Source organism: Narcine bancroftii, chromosome 2 (genome assembly GCF_036971445.1).
Source record: "Narcine bancroftii isolate sNarBan1 chromosome 2, sNarBan1.hap1, whole genome shotgun sequence".
NCBI lineage: Eukaryota > Metazoa > Chordata > Chondrichthyes > Torpediniformes > Narcinidae > Narcine > Narcine bancroftii.
In genome coordinates, this window is record NC_091470.1 from 104920483 (window position 1) to 104937622 (window position 17140).

Here is a 17140-nt window from a genome sequence, read left to right on the forward strand (position 1 = left end):
GGTCCAGGAAAGATCCTCCAAGGATCATTTGCTCATTTTTTCCACTCTGATCCCCCCAATGATCACTGGATCAACCACCTCAGGTTTTCCCTTCCTGAAGTCAACAATCAGCTCATTGGTTTTGGGTGCGGGGTTGTTGTTCATTCAGTTTTCATGCCCCCTTTTTTTATACCGCCTACTACCGAGCTATCGTCAGTGAATTTGTAGATGGTGTTGCTGTTGTACCGAGCCACACAGCCATAGGTGTAAAATGAGTAGAGCAAGGGGCTAAGAATGCACAATACTGCTGGAGATTGTGGAGGAGGTGTTCTTACCAATCCTCACTGGTTGTCATCTGGAGGTGTGGCTAATTGGTTATATGCGAGCATTTGGGCTCGTGGGCCAGAAGGGCCTGTTACCATGCCGTGCCTCTAAATTAAATAAGAGAAATGGTCATGGGAGTGCTGATGGTGAAACTCACCGTTAATTTTATTCAGGCAATGACAATGGAAAAAATATATTAGTACATGGAATTAAAATTTTATAATATCCTTTCCGATTTTTTTAAATCTTTGCAGTTGCACTTTAAAATTTTTTATATTGAACTATAACATATAAAAGACAAATATATCTGTGTATAAAAATTATGCAGGTGAGGGTTTTCAATGTAAGAAGCAACAGAAAGCTGGCAAGGTTGAAGAAACACCAATTATAAACAGCAATGAAGCAGTGGGCCCGCTGGCAATGTCACAGTGGGGCAGACACAGGCAAATCACCAACACCCTATTTTTTGGACTGATTCTAACACAATGGCGGAGAAATACTGATGTACGCAGATTAAGTCACTGAAACGCCATGCGCAAACTGCAAGGGGAAGGTGGTGATTGGTCACAGTAATGCGTACCGCTGCTGCTGGAACAGCCGGGAATGTGATTAAATGCAAGAGCTTCAACGAACAACAGTGCGCGTCTGCATTTCTCATTATATTCAGGGCTTGAAATATCGTCCAGTTACACTGGGCTACAAAGATTTTGCTTCCTGAACACTGTTGGGTGTATTTTATGGATTTTGGGCTGCTGATCACGAAAATCACCTTAAAACTTTCCTATCTCACACTCGTTTTTTAGATATAATGGCTGTTTGTGATTTACCGTCATATTTTTAAGTCTACTTCAACCATGAAGTATTCATTTTCTGCATTCGCACCTGGACTTCATCCTGACTGACCCTGGTGACAAACACGGTTTCACCAGGACATCGCGACCGTGAAAAAGCAGGATCGGGGCAAGCGGAATCCATCGATGGTGGCCGACTATTGTTGGACGCTGACACAAGAGGCGTCAGATGCCGAGTACCAATGAAAATCAGTGGCAAAACATTTTCAGGTCAGTTGAACTCACGCAATGGGTCAGCAACGTGATGCGATTACACAGGCTAAATTCAATAAAGGTTATTTTAATGTTCCTCCAACTTCCTATGTGATGCAGCTTGAGGTTGTCTATCATAATCCCCAATTTCTTTTCAGGAAGTAAACCTTCTGAAAAAAATTGCTGTCCAGTGTTATTAAAGATTCTGCACCCAGTTGCACCGCGAGTTTGTGCGCTCAACTCGAGCAGAATAAACTCCAGTGCTGCTGTGAATGAGGAATTGCTTTTGCCCTCAAAAAAACCATTCAAAGTGTCAATGTGTGGCCATCTCACACATCTCTCAAGGGGGCTGTCTCTTTCTCCTATTATTAGGGGTGTCGGGCAATGCTCATGGCCACTCTTTCTTTGCCTTGCGACAGGCAAACGTCGGAGCGTACCACGAATGTTACATTTTTAATACATTATTACATGACAATAAAAGGAACCTTTGATCCTTTCATGCACCAACATTGTGAACAGCCCCAGGCTCTCATTACCCTGAGAATCAAAAAGTGGAGAGGCCTGAGATACCAAGTCCCTACGCCTATCTGCCTGGAAATGTTTAACAGTGCATCCATTTTGTCATCTCCATAACTTTCTCCCCAACACAAGCTAGGCTAATTTATGACCCGGTGCAGTGCAAAGCTCGTCAGTGTTCATGACTGTGACAGACGTGTACTGGATGGCACCTTTGAGCAGCTGATGGCATTGGGTTACAAGGAAGATCAGAAGGTGGTGCTGGCAAAGCTAATTGCACCTCAGGGGAAACTGGGAGCCTGTCACCTTCGAAATGTTTTGGCAGTCTCTTTTGTGTGTGCAGTCAACATAATGTGAAAACGATCCAACAGCTGTGTGCGCCGTGCAGGCTATGGGCCGTTGCTAGTTGAAGGGTCGCTCGCGTGGCTACTGGGCTCTGTTCCGAAACAAGGCAGCGTGCTCAAGGAAGAGGATCTGAAGGAAGCTGTGTCGTGCTCAGTACCCAGTGCTCGAAGACCAGCCTTCAATCCGTTCTCCCCAGCTTGGCAATGAGCTCATCGCAAATCTTGGTCAGCTCTTCAATCTCTTGGTTCTGCAGGTGAAGAAACAAATGAAGTCGACAAAATGAAAGTCATTTACAGGCAGTCCCTGCGTTACAAACGGAGAACTCGTACTTACAAACAAAATGTGCACCCAGTTCGCACACGCGAATAATGCTACCTCACGAATACCCATTCTGATAAGCGAGACATCGATGGATCAAGAGTAAGTGTTAACTTTTAATCTTGATACTTTTTCTTATTTTTGCATAGAAAGGTAAATATATATACTAAATACTTAAGTGTTTGCACTTTTTACTATGACTAACTGATGTTCAATAAGAACTGTATATACCTGTACCGACTTACCTACTTAAAGACTTATTTAGGAACAGATCTCGTTTGTAACCAGGTGTTGAGATAAGAGTTTACTGTCATACACAAGAGTACAATGTACAAATGCACTGACATTCTTAGAACCGTAGAACACTACAACACAAAAACTGTGCAACAGTAACAGGCACTTTGGCTCTTTTAGTCAATGTTGAATGATTATCCTGTCGAGTCCTGCTGACCCGCACCTGGACCATATCTTTCCATACCCCTCCCATCCATGTACCTGCCATAAAGATCTTCAATGTAAAAGTTGAGGCCGTATTTGCCACTTTAGCTGGCAGCTCATTCCACACTCTGCATGATGTTTCCCCAATATTCCCTATAAACCAATGGTTGTCAAACTGCCCCCCCCTAAACTCACATTCCACCTGAAGTAATCCCTATGCTGGAGCTCGGGTTGCAGATAGTCTGTGTGGCTGCAGGGGCTGCATAAGTGCTGGAGGTGAATCCACAGCGACTCTGGGAGTATTCTCCTTTACTTTTCTTTCTCTTATAAGGGGCACCAGGCAATTTCCACTCATGGCAAAACTTTGCCTTACGGTAGACTAAAGGAAATTCTGGGTAATATCATATTTTCTGTGTTATTACATGACAATAAAATAAGCTTGAATTTCCCATTGCACCCTTAATCCATGTCCTCTAATCCTTGTCTCATCCAAATGCCCGCTTGCATTTACCCTATCTATACCCCCCCCATAATTTTGTATGCCTCTATCAAATCTCCCCTCATTCTCTGATGCTCCAGGGAATGAAGTCCTAACCTGTTTAACCTTTCCCTGTAAGTCGGTTCAAGTCCCGGCAACCTCCGAATAAATCTCCGTTGCACTCTAGCAACCTTATTGATATCCTTCTTGCTTGCAAGTTACACAGATACATAAGTAACACTAACAAACAAGTCTCAATTAAATTAGTACACAAGGGAAAAGGAAAGATAGTAAATTGAAAAGACTGGATAAATATTCACAGTGGTAAATGACGATGATTTGAGGATTTTGAGACAACGTTGAGGAGAGTGTAAAATGAATAATTATGAGCCTTAAACTATCCCCCTCCTCCATGAAATATCCCTTTTTTGTATTCGTTCAAGAGATGTTACTCCCACTGGTGGGGGAGACTTAAATCAGAATTTATTGACATGACTAAGTCATAGTACAAATATCTTACAACATTACTATAAAAAAATTAAAATAATTGTGCACGAAAAGTCAGGCCGTGTCTTTGGTTCATTGATTATTCAGGAATCTGATGGTGGAGGCGAAGAAACTGTCCTTGTGGCACTGAGTGCTCGTCTTTAGACTCCTGTATTTTTTTTCTCGATGGTAGCAGGGTGAACCGGGTATGGCCTGGGTGGTGGGGGTCTTTGAGGATAGAGGCTGCTTTTTTAAGACACTGCCTCATGTAGTAGATGTCCTCAGTGGAGTGAAGCCTGGTGCCTGTGATGTGGCAGGCCAAGTTTACTACCCTCTGGAGCTTTTTCTTGTCCTGAGAGTTGGCGCCTCGATAACAGGCAGTGATGCAACCAGCCAGAATGCTCTCCATGGTACACCTGTAGAAGTTTTCGAGAGACCTCGGTGACATACTGAATCTCCTCAGACACCTCACAAAGTATATCCGCTGGCGAACCTTCTTTGTGATTGCAACAACATGGAGGCTCAAGGACAGTTCCTCGGAGGTGTTGACACCCAGGAATTTGAAGTTCTTGACCATCTCCACTACTGAGCCCTCGATGAGGACCGGATCACATATCCCTGACTAGGGGACATAGCCCCAAGATTCAGGAATAGTAGCTTTCGGGGCAGAGATGAGGAACTGCTTTTCCCAGAGGGTGGTAAATCTGTGGAATTCGCTGCCCATTGAAGCAGCGGAGGTGACCTCAGTAAATATCTTTAAGACAAGGTGGGATAGATTTTTACATAGTAGGGAAATTAAGGGATATGGGCAAAAGTACATAAACTCAGCAGGTCACGCAGCATACAGAGGCAGTCGATGTTTCTGACCTGATCCTAAAGGAGGGCTCATGCCCGTAATGTTCACCGCCTTGTACTTTCTAGAAATGCTGTGTGACCTGCTGAGTTTTTCCAGCACTTGTATTGGGGAATCACTCTTGCAATCCTCCTCTGGACCCTCTCCAATGGCAACCTTAGATACAGCGCCCAAAACTGCTCACAATGTTCCAAATGTGGTCTGGCCAGCATTGTGTAAGGCCTCAGCATCACATCTCTCCTTTTGCATTCTGGTCTTCATGAAACCAATGCTTAGTTGTCTACCTAACCACCGACTCAACTTGCAAATTAACCTTCTGGAAATGAGGGCCAGTCAGGATCTGGCCAGAGGACCAGCTGCTGAGCTTGGTGCACGGCAACCCCCTGGAGTTGCTGGAGTTCTGCCGCCAAGCACCATTCAATTTCCCAGAGCTGGAAGTTCAAGAGTTGTGAGGTAACGTTGCAGCTCTACAAAACTCTGGACTTGGAGTACTGTGTTCAGCTCTGGTGGCCTCATTACAGGAAGGATGTGGAAGCTTTGGAGAGGGTGCAGAGGAGATTTACCAGGCTGTTGCCTCGTTTGGAGAACGAAACTCATGAGGCCAGGTTGACAGAGCTGGGGCTTTTCTCTTTGAAATGATGAAGGATGAGAGGTGATGTAAGAGAGGTTGACAAGATTATGAGAGGCATAGGTCGGGCGGAGAGCCAGCACCTTTTTTCCAGGGCGAATCGCAAACACCAGAAGACATCTATACAAGGTGACAAGGAGAGGCAAGTTTAAGGGAGTCTTCATAGGTAGGCTTTTTTGCAGAGAGATGGGTGCCTGGAATACATTGTTGGAGGTGGTGTCGGAGGCTGGTACAACCAGGACCTTTCAAAGACTCAGAAAGGTACATGGATGCAAGCAAAACAGTAGGCTATGGGTGTAAGGAAGGGAAGGCTAGATTGTTGAGTAGGTTATAGATGTCAGCACGTCATAGGCCAAAGGGCTTGTAATGCTCAATGTTTAATTAGCAGGTTGAGCAACATCTGTGGGGAGATGGAGGGGGAGAGAAGAGCCTACCTTCTGCTGAATTGTCCTCTCCATGGAGTCCACTTTCATTTGCTCCTTCCGCAGGCTGGCTTGCATGGCAGCACCCTCGGCGTGAGCTTTGGCTCGCACCTGAGCAATCTCCTCATTGGCCCTGCAGGCAGGGAATGGAGAGAGTCAATGCCTGCTCATCACAGGGAAGGAGTGGGGCTGGGGGGTAGGGGGCGGGGGAGCAGGGATTCCATCCCAACTGCACACAGATGCTGCCAAACCATGGAAGCCCAGGTCTTACCCCCGTGTTGTATAAGCCATCCCTCGCAAACAGCCCGAGGAGATTTGGGAAAGCAGCAAGGGGGCAGGCCCATCATGGGGGTATTAAGATTGCTGTACTGGGAACTGGGTAGACTTGATGGGACCGGCTAATGAAGCTAATCTTAAATTTAAAAAAAAATTAGATCTATCACACTGTAATTGACCCTTCCGGCCCACGACCATCCCCGGTCAAATATACCTCCAAGTGACCAATTAACCTACTCACCCCCGAATAACTTTGGAATGTGGGAGGAAACTGGAGCTCCTGGACATGGGGAGAACATGTAAACTCCTTACAGACAGGAACCTGGGTCGCTGGCGCTGTAATAGCACAGCGCTAACTGCGCTGACTTGTTTTGTGGATTGGCACCTGGTGTGTCCCTTTGGGCTCTCTTGCTACAATAAAGGACAATAATATCTATAAAGGACGTCGTTCCAACCTACCACAGTGATTGTTGGATGCTGTCACTGTGTACGATCCACCAGCACGTCTTTACATATATGTGTGTAGTATATATACTGTATTTGTGTGTGTGTATGTGTGTGTGTACACACACACACATGTAAATATATACATATGTACACACTCACATACTTGTATATTTTAATATACACATACACACAACCTGAACATGTACTCACTTGTCTAGTTTTTCCTCAGCGTGGAGTTTGAGGGCTTGATACCGTTGCTCTTCTTGTTTCACCCTTCCTAAGTAATCCTGAGCACATTTCTTCAACACTTCTTCATTCTTTAGATACACATACACACACATAAAAAAAGATCCTTTACCCTTATTTTTAAGGGGCAAGGCCTTATTGCAGATCTCCAACTGCCCATGAGATGGCAGTAGTGGGTCATTACTTTTTGCAACTGCGGGGGGCTGAATGGGGTATTTCAGAGGGCCCGCTTGGAGTCAGAGTGTGGCTCTGCTGTTCGGTGGAGATCAGATCGGGCCGATTCACTTCCCAGAAGGACGGCTTGCTTTTCAACAATAATGCAGCAGTTTCATGACCATTATTCTCGATTGTTCACTTTTCTTTGTTTCATTTTTTTTTCGTTTTTCTATTTTGTATCTGTATCTTTTTCTTGCGGACAGTTTATAGGACCGATAAATAGAAATTCTGTCTGGACCACAGGAAAAAGAATCTCAGGGTTGTATGTAATCTGACAATAAATTTGAATTGGAGCTTGGATACCAGTTATTCAAATGAAAATGCAATTGAGATTCCACCGTTGTGATGGTGGGACTTGACCTCATAACCTCAAATCTGAGACAGAGTGCTGATCCACTCACTATACATTACTGGAGCAAAGAGTTAGCCTGCTATAGGAGCTCAGCGAGTCAGGCAGGAGTGGTGATCGGAAATAGACAGTACACATTTCGGGTCGAGGCCCATCAACGGGGGGAGGTAATTGGCAGGAGGAAATGGAGGGGAGGGGAAAGAAAAGAGCTGGCGTGGAGGGGGGGTGGGTAGATCCAAATCGGAAGGCAGGTGGGGGAGGGAAGGCTGGGAGGCGATGAGCAGACTATGGAATCAGGTGCGCAGGGAAGGTGATGGATGAAACTAACAAGGGAGGGACGGCGGGGCGAGGAGGGGTTGAGGGTTGGGAGAAGTGGGAGGAAAGGAATGCATGATGGGTCAGTGGAGAATGTAGTGGGGGAGAGGGGAAAGAAACTGGGTTAACAAGGAGCTGGGAGGTAAGGGGTTAGAAAGATATGATAGTGAGAGAGTTGGAACAGAAGGCACTAGAGAATTCATTGTTCATGCCATTGTGTTTTTGAGGTCCAAGGAGATATACAAGCTGTTTATCTAGTCTGCGCTTGGAGATCAAGGTCAGTGTGGGGCTGGGAATGTAAACTGATATGGGATTGCAACTAGGAGCTCTAGATCACCACTGTGGACAGAGGGTGAGAGTCAGAGCCCAGTTGCCATTTCAGGCTTGTCCCTTTGGCCTCCATTTGCTCCGTGTCCTTCTGGGCCCTTCCTGTCCATAAATCAGCCTCATGTCTTTTTGCATGTCGTATCTGAGCCCGTTTCCCAAAGTGGGAGAGCCTAGGGCAAGAGGGCACAACCTCAGGATTGAAGGGTGTCTGCTTAGAAGAGATGTATTGCGATTTCTTCAGCTAGGGGGTGATAAACCTGTGGAATTTGTTTCCTCATGCAGTTGTGGAGGCTGGGTCATTGGGTGTATTTAAGGCAGAGATCGATGGTTCTTGATTAGCCAGGGCATCAAAGGGTTATGGGAAGAAGGCTGAGCAGTGGGAGAATGGATCAGCTCATGATTAAATGGCAGGGAAGCTCAATGGGCCAAAGAGCCTATTTCTGCTCCTGTTTCTTATGGTCTTCTCCTGTCAGCGAAGTTTTGGAGCTGGGAATGAGGATGAAAGGAACGCTAACCCTGTTGGATTTTTAATTAAATTGCATTCCCAAGGTGGGGGGGGGGGGGGGGGGGGAAGAAGAAAACTAAAGGGGATATTTACCTTTTTGAATCCTTCCAGGACACCTTTCATATTCTCATACCTCCGGAAGAGGTCGGACAAGGACCTCTCCACGGAATTGAGGTCTGCCAGAGCCTGGTCTTTCTCCGAGATCAGCTGTTGGATGGACGTCTGGGAAGCTGTTTTATTCTTCTGTTCATCATCTGTCAGCAAGATGGGCAGAGTTACCTTGAGCAGAGTGAATCACACAGGCTGGGCAAAGATACAGCCCTCCCTGCTACATGTGCGTGAGGCGTGGGCTGGATCATCCTTCGTAACCTATGGGTATGTCTCAGAGACTGAATGCCACATCTCTTTGGAGTAAAGAAGATGGGGACTTAATAGAGGTCTACAAGATTCTGAGAAGCATAGATAAGGTGAGCCTTTACCCCAGGGCGGGAGTAGCAAACACCAGAGGGCATCTGTACAAAGTGAAGGGAGGAATATTTAGGGGAGATGTCAGGGGTAATTTTTTTTTGCACAGAGAGTTGTGGGGGCCTGGAATGTTTTGCCAGGGGTGGTGGTGGAGGCTGGAACATTAGGGGCATTTAAGAGAATCTTAGACAGAGACACGGATGAAAGAAAAATAGAGGGTACGAGGTAGGGAGGGTTTTGGGTTTTTTGTTGTAGGTACATATGGGTCAGCATCATGGGGAGAAGGGGCTGAACTGTATTGTAATATTCTCTCACAGAGGAGAGGACCAAAGTGTCTGCTGTCTCAAGGATCCTAGGTTCCAGAGGGCAGTGCAGCGAGGACGTCAGTTCGATCCTGAGCTTGGAGCTTACAAGATGGATAACTGCAAGAAAGCCGGGCCAACCCTTTATAGGCCAAAGGGCAGAAGGACGAATTTCCATGCTGTCCCACTCTATGACCCAAAGTTGTTGCGTGGCAATGATGCCTGTATTGATGGATTGACCTGCCTGTATTCACTCATGCATGGGCTAACAGACTGATTGTCAGAGAGAAATGAGATGCCCTTCACAGCCGCAGTCGGTACGCACCCCTTCCCCCCTCAGGCTTTGCTGCTCTCAGTGTCTCACCACTTCCACAGCGGAGGGCGAGCTGCTGGCAATGCCGACGAGTTTTAATTCAGCACGTACCTATCATCTGGGCAATGGTCTTCTCGTACTCAGCAACAATTTTTCTGCAAAATGAAACAAGCCATAAATGAATAGGCTTCACCATGAGAAAGCACCCACTTGCAACACTGAACGCTTGATTTTAGAAGTACTTCCCTGCATTATTTTTGCCGCAGCATGGAATGATATGGTCGGCAGGTTACCTGAACGGTAACAACTTGGCGGATGAAGCAATCCAAGCGACCTGCAAGCCGGCCCATTCATTGACAAGATGACAACTGGCCTCTCCAATGTCGGAGAACTCGATCCGATGCTTGTTCCTCACTGCTCGACACCTGGTGAAAATCTCCGCACTTTCTCACCGGTGTATCGGCTGGAGCCACATGGGGGGGGGGTGGGGGTGGGTGATCTATCTCTTAGAGCCACACTGATGAGCAGGTGGGCTTGCAGGAGATTTCGTGGAGACCCATAGGGAGGGGAAAAAAATTGTTTCTGCCCAGATCAAAGCAATAGCACGCATCAATCGAAGGGTGAAAGAACGGCCGCGGGACGCTGGGATGGAGCTGCCAATCAACCACAATCAGGCAGAGGACCGTGATTAATAGGCTTTAATCACCTTAAAGTGTCAGCACAGCTTGCAAAGCTGCTGGCCCAGTTCCAAGGCAGATACTGAGGGAGGGGTTTGGGAGTAACAGCCTGGGAGGGAGGAGTCACAGGTTCAGGGGGCAGGCCAGCCTGTACAGAACATACATAGTGGTAGCACCACAGAAACATAACACGCAAACGTGCTGGAGAAACTCAGCAGGTCACGTGACATCCATAGGAAGAAAAAGGGGAACCAACATTCAGGGCTTGAGCCCTCCCCCCCACACCTTATGACACAGGCTGGAATCATATAGTGGGCGCCTACCCAAATTTTGCTCATACCTCGACGACAGGCTCAAGCCCGAAACGTTGGTTGTGTATCTTTATCTTTGATCTATAAAGGATCCTGTTTGACCTGCTGAGTTTCTCCAGCCTTGTGTTTTTAGACAGATTTTTTTCCTTACTTCTATCAAAGGCCCCAGGCCCCAGGCTCTTTCCCGGGAATGCAGAACCCAAAGTCCTTTACCCCATGACCTGCCAACTCCCATTGTCCTCCTGTCTTGGTGATAACCCATTTCCCCCCCTCAACCTTATCCTCTGATTCAGCCAATGGCAGTCGACACTCACAGAAAGCAGACTAACTTGTGCCTTTCCACATCACTTTAAAAAAAAGGGCATTCTTCAAGACTTGGCCACAATGCAGAGAAATGCGTTCTCCCATGCACGTGGTGAATGAACACAGCTGCAATGTTAACATTGAATTCTGCTCATAAAACTCAAGTTCAATGGAATCACGTTTCAAATCTCCAGGACAAAAAATCCCAACATGTTGAAGGTTCTCGGGTTCAAAGGCACTTTGTAACATTGTCAGCACATAAACAGAGAGTGGGCTCCCCCTCCACCAACAGACTCCTCAACAACAAACTCAGTCGGGGACTCATTTACAAACTCTGACTTTATTTTTTCTCTCTCTATATATTCCAATCAGTTTGTTACATTTCTTTATTTGTACAGTTTAACATTTTTTAAAATTTAGACATACAGCAAAGTAACTGGGCCTTTTTTTGGCCCATAAGCACTTGCCGCCCATTTACACCTAATTGACCTACTTGCCCAGTTTTGAAAAGTGGGAGGGAACCGGAGCCCCCGGGGAAAACCCACGCAGACACAGGAGAACGTACAAACTCCTAACAGACCACGGTCCCAATCGCTGATGCTGTAAGAGTGTTGCACTAACCGCTTATGCCAATCATACTGCCCTCTAGTAATAAGTGGTAATTCTGCCTCACCCACGGGAAAAAGAATCTCAGGGTTGTATGTGATGTCATGTACAGTATGTATTTGGACAATAAATCTGGAATCTGATAGGCTGTGTCTGGCCTCCTTGAGGAGTGACCTTAAAGAGGGTTATTAACTGATGAAAGACAAAGGCAAGGTGAATTTTAATATTTTTGTGTAAATTTTAGACATACAGCACGGTAACAGGGCAATTTGGCCCTCGAGTCTGTGCCGCCAAATTAACGTACAACCCCAGTACGTTTTGAACGGAGGGAGGAAACTGGAGCCCCTGGAGAAAACCCACGCAGACACAGGGAGAATATACAAACTCCTTACAGACAATGTGGGATTCGAGACCTGGTCTCGATTGCTGGCGTTGCACTAACCACTACGCTAACCGTCCCACCCCTCTGTGAACGGTGAAGGTCTATTTTCCCCAGGGTCAGGGAGTTGAGAGCCAGAGGGGTCAACTTACGGTGCAAAAGATTTAAAAGGGGCCTGAGGGTGATGTGCCTATGGAACGAACAGTCAAAGGAAGAACGGTTACACAAGGACAATCCACAGATGCTGGGTTTGAGTGTAGTACACAAAGGATGTGGAGAAACATCAGCAGGTCCAGCAGCGTCCAGTGGAAGTAAAAGGCAGTTGACATTTCAGACCTGGGCCTTTCATCAGGAATCTTTTCTCTCACTGCTGACAGATCCCCGGCGAAGGCCTCACACCCGAAATGCTGACTGCCTTTTACTCCCTATGGATGCTGTGCTAGTTTCCCCAGCACGTTTGTGCACCGCACCAGTGGAAGGGGTACAGGCAGGTACAACTGCAACATTTAAAAGATATTGAGAGAGGAATATGAACAAGAGAAGTTGAGAAGGCTGTGGAACAATGCAGGCAAATGGGACCAGGCCATGTAACAATGAGGTCAACATGTACGAGTTGGGCTGAAAGGCCTGATTTGCTTCTCAATGACTTGGTCAGTGACTGTTCCAATAATTACATTTGAAATTTAGACCCTCAGCAGGCCCTTCCTATCCATGAGCCCAGGCCGCCCGAGTATCCCAGTTAACCTTCATCCCCCCCGCATGTTTTGAAGTTTGCTGCGAGTTTCCACCCACGTACCTCATTTCAATGACTTCTTGTCGACTGTCTTCATATTTTTGTTTCCACTCTTTTGCTTCCTCTTCCTTTCCCAAAATCTGTAACACAGGAGAAATCATCACCAGTGGATGCGTCGTTACAGTGTCCTGCGCTTTCCCATTCACAGCGGCCACCCAATAGAGGAGTCCCCAAACCACCTTAGTTCCTGATCCCAGCCTCACCTCCACTGAATGGGCTAAGTTTCCCCCTTTCACCTTAAACCGACGCTGTCTTGCTGGACTACCCTGGGGTAAACACTTTCATCTCTCCCATTGCAGCTCCTTAAATCTCTGGTGAGGCCACGCTTGGAGAATTGTGTTCAGTTCTAGTCACAGGAAGGACGTGGAAGCTATGGAGAGGGGGCAGAGGAGGTTTACCAGGATGGTGCCTGGATTACGAGCCAAGGTTAGCAAAAGCTCGGGCTTTTCTCTTTGGAGTGAAGAAGGATGAGAGGTGACTGAATAGAGGACTCCAAGGTTATTATAAGGTAGACAGTCAGCATCTTTTTCCCAGGGCAGGAGTAGGAAATGCCAGAGGACATGTGGACAAAGTGAAGGGAAGAAAATTTAGAGGAGATATCAGGGGAACACTGAGAGTTGTGGGTGCCCGGAATGAATTGCCAGCGATGGTGGTGGAGGCTGGAACAATAGGGGCATTTAGGAGACTCTTAAGCTGCTTTCAGGTGGCCAGAATATCTGACTGTAAACTGCCTATTCTACCCCAATGCGGCTGTTGGGTGGCCACCTGAAAGTGGAGAACCCAGCCAGGAGGAGCACTTACCTAACCCTCCTCCTGTAGGTATATTCTCCGTCTTGGAGAATCCCATGTTGCACCTGAAAGCAGCAGTGGGACTATGGCCACAGTCCACAGGAGCCGGCGTTCGCTCAGACACGGCTCTCCTTCAGCCGGCACGTTCAGGTGACAGAAAGGTGTCTTCTCCGTGGCCACCTGAACGTCCCAGCTGCACTCCCCCAGCCGTGTGTGCCGGCGCATTATCTGTGTCCAAGCACCTGAAAGCGGCTTTAGACAGGCACACAGATGGAAGAAAAATAGATCAGAATTGGCTAGGAGGTAGGTACAGTGAGTAATTAGGAAGCTAAGTGAATTGCTGTCCTTTAGAACAAAAAAAGTACTGTACAACTGTCATTGAAATTGGGGCGGCACAGTTTGCAAAGTGCACAACGCCTCCACAATGCCAGCGATCGGAACCGGGGTTCGGATCCCGCACTGTCTGTAAGGAGTTTGCACATTCTCCCTGAGTCTGCGTGGGGCTGCTCCAGGAGCTCCGGTTTCCTCCCACTGTTCAAAACATATCGAGGGGGCAGGGGGGGTGTAGGTTAATTGGGTGTAAATTTGGCGGCACGGACTCGTGGGCCGAAATGGCCTGTTACCATGCTGTAGGTCTAAGTTTTTAAGAAGATTTTTTTTAAATGCATCACACCAAGAATACCTTTGGTCTTTATTTAAAGAGGGAAAGACCTGCAGAGCAGCAGTTCAGAGAGAATTCACTCGGCGATGGACGGGGAAGAGTCAGGGAGCTAAGGAAGATGCACTCTGATAGGAGGGAGGAAGGGGAGGGGGTGAGGACTGCCCACTTGTATGCTTCAGTACTGGTGGACATGGAGGACTTAGTCCTCTTGATCGCCCCCTCTACAGCCTGCAACCCAAACCCGCCAATCCTGTCCTGCAACAGGTATCACGGTGAGCAACCAAATCGAGTTGGACCCAAGACTGTAAAACATAGGAGCTGAAAAAGGCTATTCAGCCCATTGAGTCTGCCCCACCATTCAACCATGAGCTGATCCATTTCCTCACTCAGATCCAGTGTCTGTCCTTCTCCCCTTAGCCCTCGATGCTCTGGCTAATCAAGAACCTCTGTCTTAAACCAATGACCTGGCCTCCACAGCTTCCCGCGGCTCCCTCTGGCTTAAGAAATTACTATTCATCTCTGTTCCAAGTGGGTGCCCTTCAATCCTGAAGATGTGCCCTCTAAACTTTCCCACTATGGAAAACAACCTTTCTACATCTACTCTGTCCAGGCCTTTCAACATTCAAAATGTTTCAAGGAGATCCCCCCTCATTCTCCTAAATTCCAACAAGTACAGGCCAAGAGCTGTCAAATGTCCAAATGTAGACGACCAACACAGCTGAGACGGGAGACACAACCAGACCTCAGGCAGTGTAGTGAAACACAGAGGTCAGCGGATACTGTGACTCTAGTAGAAAGACAGAAACGCTGGAGGAACTCAACAGGTTGATACCTGGAAGAAGGGCTCAGGCCCGAATCATTGGTTACTGCGAGACTGGCTGACTTCCTCCAGCATTTCTGCTTTTTTTTTACTCAGACAGTGAAATAATACAGTGAAACCCCATTATAACACTGTCATTGAGATCCATAATATATCATCATGAATAAAGTGGGTCACGCTAAATCGGGATTTCACTGTACTTGCATTTTGTCCAAGGTCCATTCCTGCTGGGAGCCCGAGGTCTTAGCTCCTACTAGCATCCAAGATCCATGTTCATGCCGGGAACCCGACGCCGCTCCCCCCCCCCCCCCACCCCCGGGAGCCCAACTCCCAAGTCCAATGACTCATGGCGCTATATATGATTTTGCGTTAAATCAGGGAACGTTAAATTGTGGCTTCACTGTAGTCCCCGATTTACGACGGTCCGACTTACGCATTTTCAAAGTTACGATGGTTTGAATCCGTACTTTTGAGCCCTGATCTGTTCCCGTGCTTGCGTCAGGCAGCATGCTACTCTCATGCGTACAGCATACTCTCTCATGATGCTGACTCAAATCCATACTCATAGTCAACGTATGGAACCGTCAACATATTGTATTCAACATTTCATTATGAAGAACGGTAAGTGCGGTATTCTTTTTTATCGAGTTACGATTTGTTCAACTTACAATGTGAGTGGTGGAACGTAACCCCATCGTAAGTCAGGGACCACGTGAACCACTGAGTGCAGAGCTTATTCAGGTATAAAGCTAATCTCGACCCCATCGCAGTAATCCAAATCTCACCTGTACGTGAGGATTTTCAAATCTTTTATTTCTCTGTCCCTCCCACACATAAACAATGGTAATGGGATTTGATGGCATCCCTCTCTCTCTAGAGAAAATGACCTGCTCAACTACTAAAGCCAGTATTAATTTTTTCCCATCTTTGGGGTTCCTTTTTCAATGATTTTCAAAATTTATAGATCAATTATTTTTGCTTTTTATTAAAAATCTTTTTTCTTTTTCTTGAACAATTAGTTTTGAGGTCCTGCTGACACTGGAGAAGTGGAGGACTGGAGCAGGGTACCAGTGCGGTGAAAGGCATTTGTATAGATGTATGGACTGGCCAGTCTGAATGCACCTAACCTTTCCTAAACCCTCCCTTGGCTGCTCCCCAGATTTCCCAATAAAGGCAGCCATGTCCTGACTTGCCCCCTCTTGCTCCTGTACCTGGAACTTGGTCAAGTTGTGTGTCTTTGGTAATTTAAGCTGTTTAATCACTCCATCACGCCAATGTGATTATTGTGTGCACCCCAACCAGAAAACGGGAAGACCAGCCCCCCTCCCATCTGAGGAGAAGCGGAAGAGACAACCCACGGGACGGTGACCACGGAGGTGGACCAGTGAGGGGGCTCCGTGGCGGGGCTGTTAGCGACTCGAGGTGAGGGGCCCGCGGAAGCTGCAGGTTGCTGGAGACTGGCTGGAGGGGGTACCAGGTATTAGAACCGGGATGCAAGGAGATGCCGAGGGCGCCAAAGGGTTCCTGACCACGTCGGAGGTTCGGATCTGGAAGCTCGGGTTGCCGATGGCTTGGTCTGCAGAAGTGCTGGAGGCGAATCTACGGACACTCAGTGACTCTGGTGGGTGGTGGGGGGGGGGGGGGTAGGGGGATCTCTCCTTTACTTCTCTCTTTCTCTGACCAAGAGGTGCTTCAGACAATTTCTGCTGATGGCGAATCTGACTGCCTTACAGCAGGCAAAAGGGAATTTCATGTGATATGACGCTGCTTTATTACATGACAATAAATATTATCTTGAAATTAGTAGTTGACACTTGGCTTTGACACTAATCGCTCAAATAATAAATTGGGATTAGAAATTAGATTAGTTTTCCCTTATTTAATCAATAACATGGATCATATATATCTTGTTTACAGTTGTTTACTATCTGTAATTTTAATTAATTTCTATTTGAATTTATATCATATGTATCTAAGTATCTGATATAATTTTTCTTAAAACCAATAAATAGATTGAAAAAGAAAGTTACTTAATGTGCGCGCCTCAAACCAAGATCCCAGTCCGGGCCACGTTCACATGGTTACCATTCCTTTATTCAAGCTCTGGAACATTTTTAAAGAACACTTGCCATCTCCCCAATCCCAAAGGCTTGCACCTTGATTCAGAGCTGCCTCGACACCCAGATCTCACGTCGTCACCCACCAGCCTG

General features: G+C 46.9%; 1 protein-coding gene across 5 annotated transcripts in view; it reads right to left on the bottom strand.

Moving 5' to 3' along the window:
• Window positions 1–437: 437 nt before the first annotated feature.
• The window catches only part of tacc1 (transforming, acidic coiled-coil containing protein 1), a 151162-nt gene continuing 134459 nt past the window's right edge, over window positions 438–17140 (bottom strand). For 4 of the 5 annotated variants that reach the window (XM_069917820.1, XM_069917819.1, XM_069917817.1 and 1 more), the window contains 6 exons: window positions 12664–12740; window positions 9703–9746; window positions 8605–8765; window positions 6764–6870; window positions 5843–5963; window positions 438–2454 (listed from right to left, as the gene is read on the bottom strand). In XM_069917820.1, the coding sequence (XP_069773921.1) occupies window positions 2386–2454; window positions 5843–5963; window positions 6764–6870; window positions 8605–8765; window positions 9703–9746; window positions 12664–12740 (579 nt within the window). In that variant the 3' untranslated portion in view covers window positions 438–2385. The other variant, XM_069917821.1, reaches the window with a different exon arrangement.